Source organism: Leopardus geoffroyi, chromosome C1 (assembly GCF_018350155.1).
Source record: "Leopardus geoffroyi isolate Oge1 chromosome C1, O.geoffroyi_Oge1_pat1.0, whole genome shotgun sequence".
Classification (NCBI taxonomy): domain Eukaryota; kingdom Metazoa; phylum Chordata; class Mammalia; order Carnivora; family Felidae; genus Leopardus; species Leopardus geoffroyi.
In genome coordinates this window covers 6,466,656-6,481,807 of record NC_059328.1, presented here as the reverse complement: position 1 = coordinate 6,481,807, position 15,152 = coordinate 6,466,656, and the positions used below count along the sequence as shown (strand labels likewise).

Here is a 15,152-nt window from a genome sequence, read left to right as displayed (position 1 = left end):
TCCGGTTTCTTCCGCCTCTTCCTGAACATGGCACTCGGTGCCCTTTTTATGGCCTCCCACCCATGACCCCTTTGATCTCTTCTGCCACCGTGCCCCTCTCTAGGCTCCAGCCACCCATCGTCCTGCCTCAGGGCCTTTGCACTTACCGTTGGCTCTGCCTGACCTACTTTCCCCTGCAGATGTCCACATGCTTCACTCCCTCGCTAACTTGAATTCTTTGCTGAAATGTCACCTCGGTGAGCCTTTCTCAGGCGACTCTGGCAAACTGCAAACCTCCCGCCTCCACCTCAGCCCCTGCTGTATCTAGTTCTCTCCGCAGTACGTATCATTCTCTAATACGCCGTCTGTGAAAAGCGTATTTGTTTTATCGCCTGCCACCCCTCCCCGTACGAATGCAAGTGCCAACGGGGGCAGGGGGCTTTGTGCTTTGTTCGCTGATTACCTTCAGTATCCAAAACAGGGCCTGGCACACGCATTATAAATATGTGCTGAATGGACAAGTAAATCCCGTTCTGTAGGAGACCACTGTCGCCTGTGTGCGAGCTATCTGCATCAGAATGATGGCACGAAGGAAGAAATCTCTACTGGTGACTTCAGGCGCTATGGCCCAGTACACGGGCCCAGCAACAACACCAGTAATGATAAAAGAAACATTTACAGAGCATCTAACTATATGCCGAATCCTAGAGCTTCACATGCATCGAAGCTTTTAAATTCTTGCCACAACCCAGGAGCTAGGTACCATTACTATGCCCATTTGTAGAATGAGCACAGGGGAAGCCGAGGTGCACGGGGAGGGGGGCGGAAAGAACTTACTGAAAGGCAGGCAGCTCAGAGGTGATCGGCTATAAACACGGGCAGTCTGGCTTCAGCACTTAGGTCTCAGTAAAACATGTGACTACGACCCCAAGCAGTGGGATTTAAAACACTGCATTGGTGTGGACACGGATTCTGCCCCTCTAGGAGACGCGAACAACGGTGGTGCCAACAGTCTGTTTCTCTCGTGTCTCAACCACGGGGAAGGCAAACAAGTCGATAAGAAGCACAAGATGAGGCAATCCCCATAAAGCACTTGGCACGAGTTAGCCGACGGTAAGCACCCCAGAAATGTTTGTTTCTATCATTATGAAACCAACAGCATCGTGAGTAAAGGTACTTTTCTTGCCAGTTTCTTGGAACTGCTGCAAAATGAATTAACCATCCCACAACAGAAAAAAGAAATACCAAGAAACGGCTCATCAACAGTTTTCATGACCTTCCAGTCATACTGGGGGTGGGGGGTGGGGGGGCATCAAAGAAAGAAAGAGAATGCTTCAAAGTCCCCGGCCCAGCCCTTGAGGGATTTATAATCTAGCCCAAAGAATAGGGGCGTGAACCCCAGCTGTAAAATGGGGATCATCCACCTCATTTTAACAGTGGGCCAAAAAAAAAAAAAAAACAGATCACGGATGTGAAAATATTTTAGAGGGCAATGGTGGTAAGAGCTCTCCCAAAGAGCCACCAGGCTCTCAAAAAGCAAAAACCAGACTTCCTGGGCAGCAAAAAGCAAAACCAGACTTCCTGCTCTGCCCGTGGGTTAGGGTCTCTCTGGCAGAATCCACCGTGAAATGCGGCATCATGCAACGACACCTCACCTTGTTCAAATTCCATCAATAAAGTCAGAAGTGGCTAGGCCACTGATGACCAAAGGGAAACCTCTAGGTTTCCCTTTCAGATGGCCTAAAACTGTCGGACCCAAGAGTAACTTAGTAAACTTCAGTCTTTGTATAAACATAACTTGAACGTCTGCCTAGAGGGGTTACTTGTTGGGCAGTCGCGTACCTCAAAGAAAAGTTACTGAGAAATGAGCTCTCTTCATGCCAAGCAGGGAGCATTTTTATCTCGAGTGTTCCTAAAACTAACCAAAAGATGAGCCTCATAAACTCAAAACGTCTATCCGCCTTCGATCAGGGCAGAGAATGTGGAAAATAACTGAAAATCTGCCCATTCTACACCAATTCCCCCTAATTCGCTACCTTTCAACCAGCCATGCGCCCCGTTGGGAGGACAGGCGGTCGGGTGGGCAGAGAATTTAGGTTTATGACCTTTCCAGAAGTTCTCGTTTCCAACCAAACATTCGGGCTGAAGTGACCTGATTCTCAAAGAGGCGGACAGGTTTACTTCTGGAAAACTCTTCGTTGGATGGGTGTGTCGCAAACGCTGATGGAAACCGGAGGGCGAATGCCAGAGATCAAGCTGATCTCGGGAAAGAAAGCACGGGGTTCCTCCTCTCACCGGGCTGACTTCCAGAAAAGCCTAGAGAAAGGGACGCCCTGGGCCCCTCCAAACTAGCCGCCAAGGGGGCTGGCCGGCCCCCGCCGCCACGGGCTCTGCGGAGGAGGAAGTGGACAATTTATTTGGAGGAAGCGGGGCTGGGAGGCAAGTCCGAGCAGCGGCGGGCGGGCGGGCGGGCGCGCGGTGGCCGCGGAGACGCCGCCCGGCCGAAAGCCCGAGGCTGTCGGGCCGCGGGGCCGCCGCACCGACCTCCGGCGCGGCCCGGCGCGAGCGCGCCGCCGCCGGCCGACTGTCAACAACGCCCGCGGCCGAAGGAGCCGGAGACCAAGCGGGGGAGGCAGCTTACTTCATCTCGCCCGTCAGAACCGGCCGCTTCTCCGGGAAACGTCGGCGGCGGCGCGGGGCGCGCGGCGCTGCGGGCCGGGCTCGGGCCAGGCCGGGGCCCCGCGCATCCTTTTCCGCAGGCGCGGCGCGGCCCGCCCCGACAGGTGCGCGTCACGCGGCCGCGCGGCCGCCGCGCGCTCTGGTTTCGCCGAGCGTAGCCGGGGGGCCAAGTCGGCGGGCCCAGCCGCCCCTTCCCTGCCCCACCCGAGCTGCGTCCGACCTGGGAGCGCGGGGGCCCCACGGGCCTGGGCCCCAGACCACCGCGGCCTCGGCGCGCGCGCCCGCGCGGTCAGGCCGGCTCAGGGGCACGCGCGCGCGCGCGCGCGGTCAGGACCCCGGCGAGGGGCGGAGGCGCAGGCGAGGCCACGCCCCCTGGCTCGGGGTCGACCGAGGGGTGGGGGGAGGCGGAGCCTCCCGGATGATTTCTTGGTTAGCGTAGAGAGGGCGGGACTTCAGAGTGAAGTGGGCGGGCAAGCGGCCGGCCGCCCCTCCGCACCGGGTTCTGCGGATCTGGATCTGCGGTGTATCTTTAGGGGCTGCCTTCTGAGACACCCGAATAGTGGAAGGAAGTGGCGGTGTCGAGGAGGAAGCCTGGGAGCCGGGTGGCCGGGTCCTCCCCAACATCTGGCAGAAGCTGCCGGACCTGGAACAGGTTACTTGCCTCCTCAGGCCTCGCTCCTCTCCATCTGTACAATGAGCAGCTTGGTCCGGCTCACTTTCAGAGCCCAGAAGTCGTGATATAGGGGTCGGAGAGCACGCTATTGCCGGGCCTCCACGTTCAGCTTCAAATCTCTGCTTACACCCGTGTGACCTTGAAGACACAAACCGGAGGCTCAGTTACTTCGTCTGTACAATGGGACGATGAGAGCATGGCCTTTTCTCTTAGGGCGGTGGTGAGGTGGATACATGAGATAACACGGTCAGCTGCTTCTGTCAGCACCCAGTCGATGGCATGTGAGCCCTCTACCCCCGTCCTCGCCAGTGGCATGCAGTATCTGACCCTCACCCTGCAGCAACCTCGTACCTACTTTCTCCCAGCCCTACAGGCTGTCAGGGCCCCTAGTGGCGCCCCAGCCATTAGAGAGGCAGCTGCTCCTTCCTGAGAGTGAAGGTCCTGAGTGACCTCAGGCTAATTAAGGCAGGGCTACCCAGGACCACCTCCTGGATGTAGACCCCCCCATCCCTACTCCCAGAGCACCTTAGCTCCGCCCCTTCCCCAGACCCACCTTCCTCCCACCGCAGGGACGGGAGAATGCATGGTCACCTCTGCTGTAGAGTGCAGAGCACCCAGGAGAGGGGATTCTGACTGCAGAGAAGAAAGCTTGTAGCAGCTTTTTCTTTCATGAAGGTTCCGCGAGAGGTAGAGCATCGAGAGCAAAGCAGAAGGAACTTGGCAGTGGCCAGCAAAACTGTGTGGGGCCAACAGGCCTGATTACCACACAGGATATTGGGCAAGAGGGTTCCAGGAAGGCTGGGAAGCTGGAAGGGGCTGGGCCCCACTGTCATCAAGGCCAGGGGCCAGCTCACTGGAGGCCCCACAAAGAATTCGGGCGGTATGCTGGGTGGGACCTGGGCAGGGGCATCGAGGAGCCAGGTACCCACTGGGCTGCCTCCACAGCTGGATGTGGGCAGGAGGGTCTAGGGGAGGGGCCAGGCAAAACAGTCTGGGAGAGGCCAGGACTCTTGGCCAAGAGCCCTTCCCATGTTCTGCAACCCTCGGTGCACCATGCCCTCCCACAACTGTGCGAACCGGGGCTGAGGGAGGCCTTATGGAAGCTGGCAGGTGCCCAAAGACTGAGATGAGCCAAGGGGACCTTTCCTGGGTCCCTATACAGCCATCATAAGGGTGATCTGCAGGTACCTTTAAAAAATTTCCCACTGGGGCGCCTGGGTGGCGCAGTCGGTTAAGCGTCCGACTTCAGCCAGGTCACGATCTCGCGGTCCGTGAGTTCGAGCCCCGCGTCGGGCTCTGGGCTGATGGCTCAGAGCCTGGAGCCTGTTTCCGATTCTGTGTCTCCCTCTCTCTCTGCCCCTCCCCCGTTCATGCTCTGTCTCTCTCTGTCCCAAAAATAAAAAAATAAAACGTTGGAAAAAAAAAAATTTCCCACAGGCAAGTCAACGGTAAGTAGCCCATTAAGAATATTCGCGTGTCCCCTTAGGTGTCAGGGGGGCGGGGTCTGCACCTAGGATGAAATGAGCCAAGGATGTTACGACTGTCCTCCCCACCGACAGCTGCTCGTCCCAACTCCATACCTCCTAGTCTGACCTGGACCATCGCTTTGCCTTCTTTCCATCAGGAAAACACTTTGGTCTCATCCAGCTGTAAGCGTATTGCCCCCGCCAAACCCACAAATCTACAGCCTTGCCCATTAGGGCCTGTGATTGGCTTCTGCTCGTTTGCCAACCCGAAGCTTTGCTCATTTCTGTGCTGCCAGCAGCTACGAGACGCTCCAGGCGACATCACCGGGGACCAGGTGTGCCTAGAACCCTCCGAAGAAGCCGGAAGAGAAGAGCAGTGCCCCCCCCCCCCCACCGGCATCTTGTGGCCCAGACGGTGTCTGTGGCTTCTGACTTGTCAAAGAGCACCGTGGGGCTCTCTTCGCCAAGCTCTTTTTTTTTTTTTTTTTTTCATCTTCCTAAACTGTGGGGTGGGCAGGAGTCAGGGTTAACTCAGCCCGCTTCACTTCACAGACGTGGAAAGTGAGACCCAGAAAGATGAATGACTCACGAGAGAGGTCTGTGGAGTTAGAAAGAAAATCACGTGGTGGGTTCTATTTTCAGAACGACTCACCAAGTCAGCTCTGCTCGTTCACTCTGCTCTTTGCACCCGGAGGGGAGGGGGAGAACAGGTGTTGTGGATTTGCAGCCACAAGTCGAGTTTTTCACCCCCAGACATGAGAAAGCTCAGCGATTTTTCTCCCCTAAAGACGGGCTTTGTGACGCCCGCATGAAGTAGCTACAAACAATATGTTTGTTTTTCTATTGCTGCGGTGACAACTTACCACCATTGAGTGACGAAAGCAATGCAGACGTATTATCTTACAGTCCTATGGGTCAGAGATCCAGCGTGGGTCTCCCTGGGCTAAAACCACAGGGTTGCAGGGCTACGTTCCTTTCCAGGGCAGCCCTTTTCTGGCTCATTTGGGTGCCTCCGGAAGTCAGTTCCTTGTGGTTTAGGACTGAGATCCCCGTTCCCTGGCTGGCTGTCCGCTGAGGGCCATTCGCAGCTTCCAGAAGCTACCACAGTCCCTGGCCTATGGTCCCTTTCCTCAGTCTTCAAAGCCAGCCACAGAGGGTTGAGTGCTTTGGTCTCGCCTCCGTTTTGGGGTTCATGTTTCTGACCCTTCTGGGAAAGGGCCTCTACTTTTTAGAACCCATATATTAGATTGGGCACATTTGGATAACCCAGGATCATCTGCCATCTCAGAGTCCGTATCCTTAGGCACATCCGCAAAGTCTCTTTTGCCGTGTAAGGTGACATGAGCACAGGTTCCAGACATTAGGGCCTGGACATCTTCAGGGAGTCATTATTCTGCCTACCGCCAACTAGAACTTTCCAGACTCCTAAACCCTCTTGATTGTCCAGGATCTTTACCACATGACTTTTTACAAATAACTTTACTAAAATATAATTCACATACTATATAGTTTACTCATTTAAAGCGTACAATTCAGGGGCACCTGGGTGGTTCGGTCAGTTAAGCATCTGACCCTTGGTTTTGGCTCAGGTTACAATCTCACGGTTTGTGGGATAGAGCCCCCCATCAGGCTCTGCGCTGACAGCGTGGAGCCTGCTTGGGATTCTCTCTCTCTCTCACTCCATCTCTGCTCCTCCCTGGCTTGTGCTCTCTCTCTCTCTTAAAATAAGGAAACTTACGTTAAAAAAATAAAGCGTACAATTCATCAGTGTTTAGCAGCCACAGAGTGGGGCAGCCATCACCAAGATCAATTTAGAACATTTTTATCACCCCAACAAGAAACCATGTACCTGTTACCCCTCACTCTCCATTTCTCCCCCACCATCTCAACCCTAGGTGGCCACTAATCTACTTTCTGTCTCTGTGATTTGCCAATTCTGGACATTTCATAAATGTGGAATCATATAATGGGTGGCCTCTTGTGTCTTTCTATGATACACACACACACACACACACACACACACACACAAATAACGTGTAGCAACATAATGTTTTCAAGGTTCATCCATGTTGTGGTATGTATCGATACTTCCTTCTTTTTATCGCTAAATAATATTTGATTGCATGGGAATGCAACATTTTGTTTATCCGTTCATCAGCTCATGGACATCTGTGTGATGGGGATTTCCACTTGGGGAGCATTATGAATAACGCTGCTGTGAACATATGTATCCGTGATTTTCCGTGGACCTGGTTTTATTTCTCTTGGATACATACCTGGGAGTGGAATCGGCCAGTCGTATGGTAACTCGACAATTAACTTCTTGAGAAACTGCCAGAACGTTTTCGACGGTGGCCACACCGGTCTGTCTACATTCCCACCAATAATGTAGGAGAGTTGCTATTTCTCCACCTCCTTGCCAGCATTTGTTATCATCTGACTTCTTGATGCTAACCATCCTCGTGGGCGTGAGTTGGGATCTAACTGCGGTGTTGATTTATGTGTTCTCGATGGTTTTTGTCATCGAGTCTCTTTTCCTGGGCTTATTGGCCACGGGTTTATCTTCTTTGCAAAAATGCCTAGTCAGGTTCTTTGCCCATTTTTCAATTGGGTTATCTTTTTATTATGGAGTTGGTAGAATTCTTTATATATTCTAGATACAAGTTCCTTCCCAGATGGATGGTTTGCAAAAATGGTCTCCCATTCTGTGGGTTGTCTTTTCACTTTCTTGATGGTGGCCTTCGAAGCATAAGGGTTGTAATTCTGATGATGTCCACCTGTTCTATTTTTTCTTTGGTGGCTTGCCTTTTCAGTGTCTTATTCTACAAAGGCTTTGCCTAGTCCAATGTCATGGAAATATAGGCTTGCGTTTTCTTCTAAGAGTTCAATAGTTTCAGCTCTTACATTTAGACTCTTGGTCCGTTTTGAGTTGATTTTTGTACATGACCTGAGAGGCAACGAGTCTAACTTCATTCTTTTGCATGTGGACATCCAGTTTTCCCAGGATGCTTTGTTGGGCTGTCTCATAAGATGCTCCGGAAACATCTGTTTGGATAGCTGTGCAATGCTGACGTGACCAAAGTCCCTGCCCAGTCCGGTGAGACAGACCCTTGGCAGACCGATGCCTGGCAAATAATAGTCCCTTAAAAAATGCTTGCCAAGTGAATGTGGTGGAAGGTGGGGAGCCAGCCCTACTAGGTTCGGGTGTTGGCGGCCCCTCCACTTGGCGCGTGGCCGTGAGTCACTCTGAGGGTGTCTTCTCGAAGCAGCCACCTGACAGGCGGCAGTCAGCAGTCTGAGGAGGTACATCAGTGCCCTTGAGTAAGAGAGGTAAACCAATGATGTCACTAGTGGCTGAGCCAGGTCTCAGGAAAAAAAAAAAAAAAATCCCAAATTTTGTTTTGAGGCTGCCTGGGAGGTAAGGGGTCGAGGGAAAAGAAGAGAGAGGGCTGGGGAGCAGCCGGCCTGAATGTGAACCAGGACGGGGGACCTTGAGCAACAAAGCGAGGGGCTCCGGTGCTCAATCAAGGTCAGGGTTTCTTGCCTCAAGCTTCAAGAGGCAAAAGCACAGAAGAGCTGGCAGATGAAATGAAAAGATAAGGCTGCTGGCAGCCGCCCCAGACATCTCTGCACCAACAAAAGCTGCATCGCATCCTTCGGGCCAAGCGGGGTTGCAGCGTGGGGACGGCCAAGCTTCTGGAGCGGGCGCCGGAGGAGCCTGGGGTCTGGGGAAGGACAGGGCACCCTTGCAGGGGAAACGTGATGGTCAGCAGGACCTCACGAGACAGAGGCCGGCTTCCCGTTGGCCTCTCCAGGAAGCAGGCACCGTCTGCCTTTCCCAGCCCTGACGCCGCAGTTGTCTTGTCTGGGGCCGGGAGTTTGGAAGCCTCTGGTGAGCCAGCGGCTCCCAGGAGGCTACAGGGTCACAGCAGGGGATACCTCCACAGTCATCGGCCCCCTCCACCCCTCCCCTCTGCAGCCGTGGAAATACAGGTAAGGCGCCCCTCATTCATCTGTCCGGTACTCACGACATGCCAGGAGCCTAGGCTCAGGGGAGGCAACTGTGACCAGGGCCCCTGCCCTCGAGGAGCTTCTATTCTACTCCAAGCGGAGGGGTGTGGTGGGGGGGGTGTAAAAGAGACAGTACAGGGGCTCCCCAGACAGGACACAGCGTGGCATCTCGGAAGAACTGGGAGGGATCCCGTGTGGCCAGACCACCGAGCGAGAATTGGCCTCAGACTGGTGGTAGGCGCCCGTGAGGAATGTGGATTTTCTTCTAACTTACAGCAGAGGGCTCCGGGAATCGTAAGGAGGAGAGCAACACGATCAGTGTTCGTTTTGGAAGAGTCCCCAGGGTTCCTGGGCCACAGGCTTAGAGGAGAAGCACATTGAGAGGGTGGGGGGTCATCGAAGGGTCCAGACAGGCTGGGGAGGGGGGGCACAGCTCCAGGGGGTTTTGAAAGGCGTGATTAGTGGGGCGCCTGGGGGACTCCGTTGGTTAAGCACCCGACTCTTGCTCTCGGCTCAGGTCGTGATCTCACGGTGTCGTGGGTTCGAGCCCCACATCGGGCTCTGTACACCGACCACGTGGACGTAGCCTGCTTGGGATTCCCCCTCTCTCCTTGTCTCTGCCCTTGCCCCCGCCCCTCAGAGCTCTCTCTGTCCCTCTCAAAATAAATAAATAAACTTAAAAAAAAAAAAAAAGGTGTGATGAGTACTTAGGTATGGCAAGGCCAACCGATTAGGAGATAATGCCATTGGAAGGGTAGTTTGTTACGGTTCCCAGGAAGGAGGACCCCTGGGCTGCCCACACAGGGCCATGTGAGGAAGCCCCAGGGCCAGTCAGAAGGCAGAGGGAGACAGGGAAAGTGTGCACAAAGCCTTCCCGTGGGAAAGCATAGGCAAGGCAGGGTCCACAGGCTTAGGACTGGCTAGTTTGAATAGTTGAGGCAGGTTCTGGGGCACGGGGGCTGCCCCCTCGCTGTGTACCTGGTTCCCGGTGATTCGGGAAGTAGGTGGCCTCAAGTGTGAAAGCCTCACGGAGGAGGTGGACGGGAGTGTAGGCTCTGGATTGGTGGGTTTGTGTGTGCAAGGCCCACTCCAGGGTAAATCGTTTGCGATCTCTAGGAATTGGCTAGCCTTGGGAGGGCAGTCCTTCCAGAGCCAGCCAAGCTGCAGATGTCGGAGCATCAGGGGGGCTCCTCTGTTTCATAGAGAGAAGCTTGGGAGAGGACATTGACAGGATTGGCTGATGGGTTAAACACAGGGATGAGAGAGGAAGGATCCCCAAGGATAGGGGGGGGCTTTTGGTATAAGCAGTTGGGTCCCTCACTGTTGAAGCAAGTCTTTGGGGGGCCAGGAGACATAGCTATCCCCCAGGGAGCTTAAACTCTTGTAGGGAAGGCCAGCTTCAAGTAGGGAAGGTTGACAGGTCAAAGTCAGTGGCATTAGGCTCCCTGAAGTATGAGCGGACCTTGCCTTAAATCACAGAAACGTTGCTAAAAAAAGATTGCATACTACATAGTACCTATGAATACATACGAATACATAGTTCATAGTAACCATTTAGAAGTCTTTGCTCTCCATGGACTTATATCCATTTCAGAGACGGTGACTTCCATGGCGGGGGCCTCTGCTGCCATAGTCCAGGAATATAATGCTTCCCCTAAACCCACCTTATCTGTGTTAGAAAATCTCTTCATAGGAATTTAAGACGGAGCCTTTCAAACATCTGCTCTTTTGACCGTGTAAATAAATGCCTTTTAACTTTCTTGTCTTGTAAGATCGTATTTCATTAAGTTCAATTACAGATAACAGTAAATAACTTCTCATATTATTTTGAATCGAGAGTTGAAGGACAGCACCCGTGACATAAAATAATTCCTGTGTGGTTTGCTTTGATGGTATAGGCTGATGTATTTATACCTGTCACAAAGCTAGAAAGGAGTCTCTCCCTAGAATATAACCTCGACCTGGTAAGGGACCAGATGAGTGGGGGATGTTATAACACCTAAGTTAACATTCTCCAGTTCTTGATAATTTAGATGCCCCATGGCATCGACTGTGAGGGTGGAAATATTGATTGTTGGTGACAAATTTGATTGTGTGGTTTGGGCCAGGTGATGAAGGACTTGAGTGGCTTTCCCTACCCAGTCTCCCTTGATGTTTGAACAGCCCCATCACATCAACTGGAATTCACGTATTGGAAATAATCATACAGGGGCGCCTGGGCGGCTCAGTGGGTTAAGCATCCGACTCTTGATTTCGGCTCAGGTCATGATCTCACAGTCGTTAGATCGAACCCCACGTGGGGCTCCACGCTGGGCGTGGAACCTGCTTAAGATTCTCTCTCTCTCTCTCTCTCTCTCTCTCTCTCTCTCTGCCCTTCACCCCTCACTCTGTCCAAAAAAAAAAAAAAAAGGCTGATCAAATATCTATTGTCATTGTTTTTTAGCCTCTTTTTTATGGCAAGTGTCTTGTCAACTATACTCTAAACACTTTGAAGGTGAACTGTCTAGTGGCAACTATACCTTAGGAACACGAATCTCTCCCCGACACCCAGCGCCAGGCTCTCCTCAGCACATATTTGTATTAAATACTCTCCGTAATACGTGTATAAATGGGTGAATTAATTAATATATCACAGCTGGCAGCTGACAGACCTTTGTCAGATGAACCTTCTTTTCACACACGCAAAAAGTCACATTTGGTTGTGCATCAAAGGACACCATCAAGAGAGTGAAAGAACACCCTGCAGAATGGGAGAGAATTCTGCAAATCTCACGTCCGATACAGGCTCAGTGTGCAGAATATAGAGAGAACTCTTACAACTCAACCACAACAAAAAAACCAGACAACCCAATTCAGAAATGAGCGAAGGACTTGAACAGACATTTCTCTAAAGAAGATGGTAAGATGTATGATGGCCAATAGGCACATGAGAAGATGCTCAGCATCATTAGCCATCAAATCAAGACCACAGTGAGGTACCACTCGCACCCACTAGGAAGACTCCAACCAAACCAACCAAACAAACAAAGGGGGAGAGTAACAAGCCTTGGTGAGGACGTAGAGAACACGGAACGGTCATGCGTTGCTGGCGGGGTCGTACAGCAGTGCACCTGCTGCTGTTCCAAGGTTCCGAGGTCCCTCAAAAAGTCAAACATAGAATTACTATATGATCCAGCAATGCCAAATCTAGGTACATCCCCAAACGAAGGGAAAGCACGGACTCAGACACTTGTACACCAACGACCACGGCAGCATTATTCACAACAGTCAAGAAGTGGAAACCACCCAAGCGTCGGTCAACGGATGAACAGATAAATGAAATGTGGCCTATCCCTACACGGAAATATTCGGACACGAGAAGGATGGACATTCTGCCACGTGCCACAGCATGGATGGATGTCGAAGACGTTACGTTTTAGTGCAAGAAGCCGGACACAGAAGGACAAATAATGTATGGCTCCGGTTACATGTGATACCTAAGTCAGGCACGTGCAAGGGGACGGAACGCACAATGACGGGTGCCAGGGCCAGGGGAGGGGGAAGTTTAATGGGGACCGAGCTTCTGTCTGGGGACGGGAAAAAAGTCTTGGAATTGGTTGGCGGTGATGGTTACTCAACATTGTGAATGGTTTTTTTTGGTGGTGTTGTTGTTTTGTTTTTGTTTTTAAAGTTTATCTACTTAGGGGTGCCTGGGTGGCTCAGTCGGTTAAGCATCTGACTTCAGCTCAAGTCATGGTCTCCCAGTTTGTGGGTTTGAGGCCTGCGCCGGGCTCTGTGCTGATGGTTCGGAGCCTGGAGCCTCCTTCAGATTCTGTGTCTCCCTCTCTCTCTGCCCCTCCCCAGCTCGAGCTCTGTCTATCTCTCTCTCTCAAAAATAAATAAAACATTAAAGAAATTAAAAAAATAAAAAATAAAGTTTATCTCTTTATTTTGAGAGAGAGAGGGAGGGGCAGAGAGTGAGAGAGAGAGAGAGAGAGAGAGAGAGAATCCCAAGCAGGCTCTTCTGTCAGCACAGAGCCCAATGCGGGGCTCGAACTCACAAACCACGAGATCAGGACCTGAGCCAAAACCAAGAGTCGGACGCCCAACTGACTGAGCCACGCAGGCACCCCAAGGTGGTGAATGTGCAATGCCACTGAATTGTACGCTCAAAAATGATTTAAATGGTAAATGGTAAATTGTTGTCACAATTTTCAAAGTCACTAAAAAGAAACGTTAAGTCACATTGGGGCAGCGTCCTGTGGACAAGATGCTGAGAGGCACTTGGCTCATAGAGCAGCATTTAATTAGGGTGCCCACTCGTCTCTCCTGCACCCCAGGATTAGGACAGGCCAGCCACCCCTCTACCTTTGTCTGGAGAGGGTCGGGCACAGGGAGGTTTATCCCAGAGGCTGACATCGGCCAGGACTGGGACAGCTTTCATGTGGCAGAAATGGGAACTTCTTCGAGGGCCCAGCCCCCGTCTCCCCTGCTCCCTGTCCCTCCCGACGCCCCACCAATGCCTGTCCAGCGGCAATTGTATTGTAAAAGGCGAATTATGTGTTAGTTTAAGTCAGACACTTTGCCTTGATGACCAGTCCAGTGTGGGAGAACATGTGAGTCCCTGTTACAAAATAGAAAGGCACATGAAATTCAAGCACATGCCAGGGTCTCTGAAACACTACCTTCCCAGAACGCAGGCAATTGGGTAAGACAAGAGTGATGCTCTCCTAATTCTTCTAGAATTAAGCACTGCATGGATGAGGCCCCAAATGAGTTTATCCGTAATAAGTTCCAGGGTAATGTTAGAGCGAGGCTCCCAGGTACTCGAAGAAATCCACATTGCAAATAGAACCCTAAGGAGTGCGGCTCGGCCCAAACAGGTATTTAGAGGTGAGGCGGGAAGCGTAAATGGAGCCCTACCTAATGCGCGGTGTGCTAATCGTGCTTCCCAGCAATTGCAAGATTAACCCTGGCGTGTCTTTAAAGCTTTTGTGTCTAGGGGCACCTGCGTGGCTCAGTCTGTTAAGCGTCCGACTTCGGCTCAGGTCATGATCTCATGGTTCATGAGTTCGAGCCCCGCATCAGGCTCTCTGATGTCAGCGGAGAGCCCACTTCAGATCCTCTGTCTGTCTCTCTCTCTCTGTCCCTCCCCTGCTCACGTGCTCTCTCTCAAAAATAAATACACTTAACAAAAATTTTAAAAATTATATTATAAAGTTTATTCATTTATTTTGCAGGGGGAGAGTGAGCAGGGGAGAGGCAGGAAAGAGAGAGAATCCCAAGCAGGCTCTGAGCTGCCAGCACAGAGCCCGGCTCAGGGCTCGATCCCACAAACAGCGAGATCACGACCTGAGCCGAAATCGAGTCAGCCACTTAAGCTTAACCGACTGAGCCACCCGGGCGCCCCAGCAGGCTTTCGGAGCCACCAAATCGGGCACTTTGGAAGGGCTCTCACCCTTGTTGTTCTTTTGATTCTAGTGAAAACACTTTCTCTAGCTGGTCTTTTGTTATTGGCAATCCCACCCCTAGCCCCTGGAGATCCGAGCTCTCCCTCTGGTTCCCCCTCCAGGCTTTCCTATCTCATCTTTCCGGGAAGATCTCGGAACTCTCCCAGACCCACACCTGGTCTCCGGAAGCTCCCGCCTTGGACCAGCGGTCGGGGAAAGAACGTCACTGCCAGGGGCAGCTTTAGCCAGATGCAGATTTCTCAGGGGAGGGCTGCATCCCTGACCCTGGAGGGGGGCAGGTGCCTGCCCTGTGAGTTCTCTCCTAAAGATCCTTCCAGGCAGCGGGAGGGAAGGGGGAAAACAAGCCCCTGCTCCTCCACCAGGGGGCGATACTCACAAGACACTGATCCCTGGAAAAAACATTCTTTCCCTGACCTCAAACGTGCTGCCTGTTCTTTCTTCCTCGACGTGGTCGCTGAAATACCGGGTGCAAAGTGGTCCAGCTGTCCACACCTCGCGCTGGAATGAGGGTGGGGATTGTGGCCTGTAAACACTGAATGGAGCCGGGGTCCCCTAGAACATCCCTCTACACACGCTTTTCATGACCAAAGATGGAAGGCAAAGCAAGGATTTCTTTCCTTCACCTTTTAAGAGCTTTGCTTAATACTAAATCTAAAAGGTAGAAAATTCTCAGCAGAACTTCAGGGACCCATGCAGATCATGACATGACTTTGGGGGGTGGGGGCAGAAAATTGCTCCCAAACACCAGTCACCGGTAAGAGCGCTCGGGGTTAATGAAGGTCTGCACGGCCCGCACGGGGCCTCAGTGGACTGGAATTCTGCCATGGATGAGTTTTGTCAGGAATATTAATGATTCCACTGGGGCCCTCCGTCCCAGGCACACAGATTCAGTCT

The 15,152-nt window shown here is 52.3% G+C and overlaps 1 protein-coding gene across 7 annotated transcripts in view; it reads right to left on the bottom strand.

Moving 5' to 3' along the window:
• Positions 1-5,043, bottom strand: part of H6PD (hexose-6-phosphate dehydrogenase/glucose 1-dehydrogenase) — a 28,400-nt gene extending 23,357 nt beyond the window's left edge. Inside the window, exons 1-2 of one of the 7 annotated variants that reach the window (XM_045475577.1) lie at positions 4,925-5,043; positions 3,320-3,469 (exon numbers count right to left, since the gene is read on the bottom strand). In XM_045475577.1, the coding sequence (XP_045331533.1) occupies positions 3,320-3,469; positions 4,925-5,028 (254 nt within the window). In that variant the 5' untranslated portion in view covers positions 5,029-5,043. Of the gene's footprint in view, positions 1-816; positions 1,181-2,620; positions 2,951-3,319; positions 3,470-3,682; positions 3,782-3,884; positions 4,100-4,911 lie in introns of those variants that run through there. The other 6 variants (XM_045475578.1, XM_045475576.1, XM_045475579.1 and 3 more) reach the window with 6 other exon arrangements.
• Positions 5,044-15,152: the final 10,109 nt, after the last annotated feature.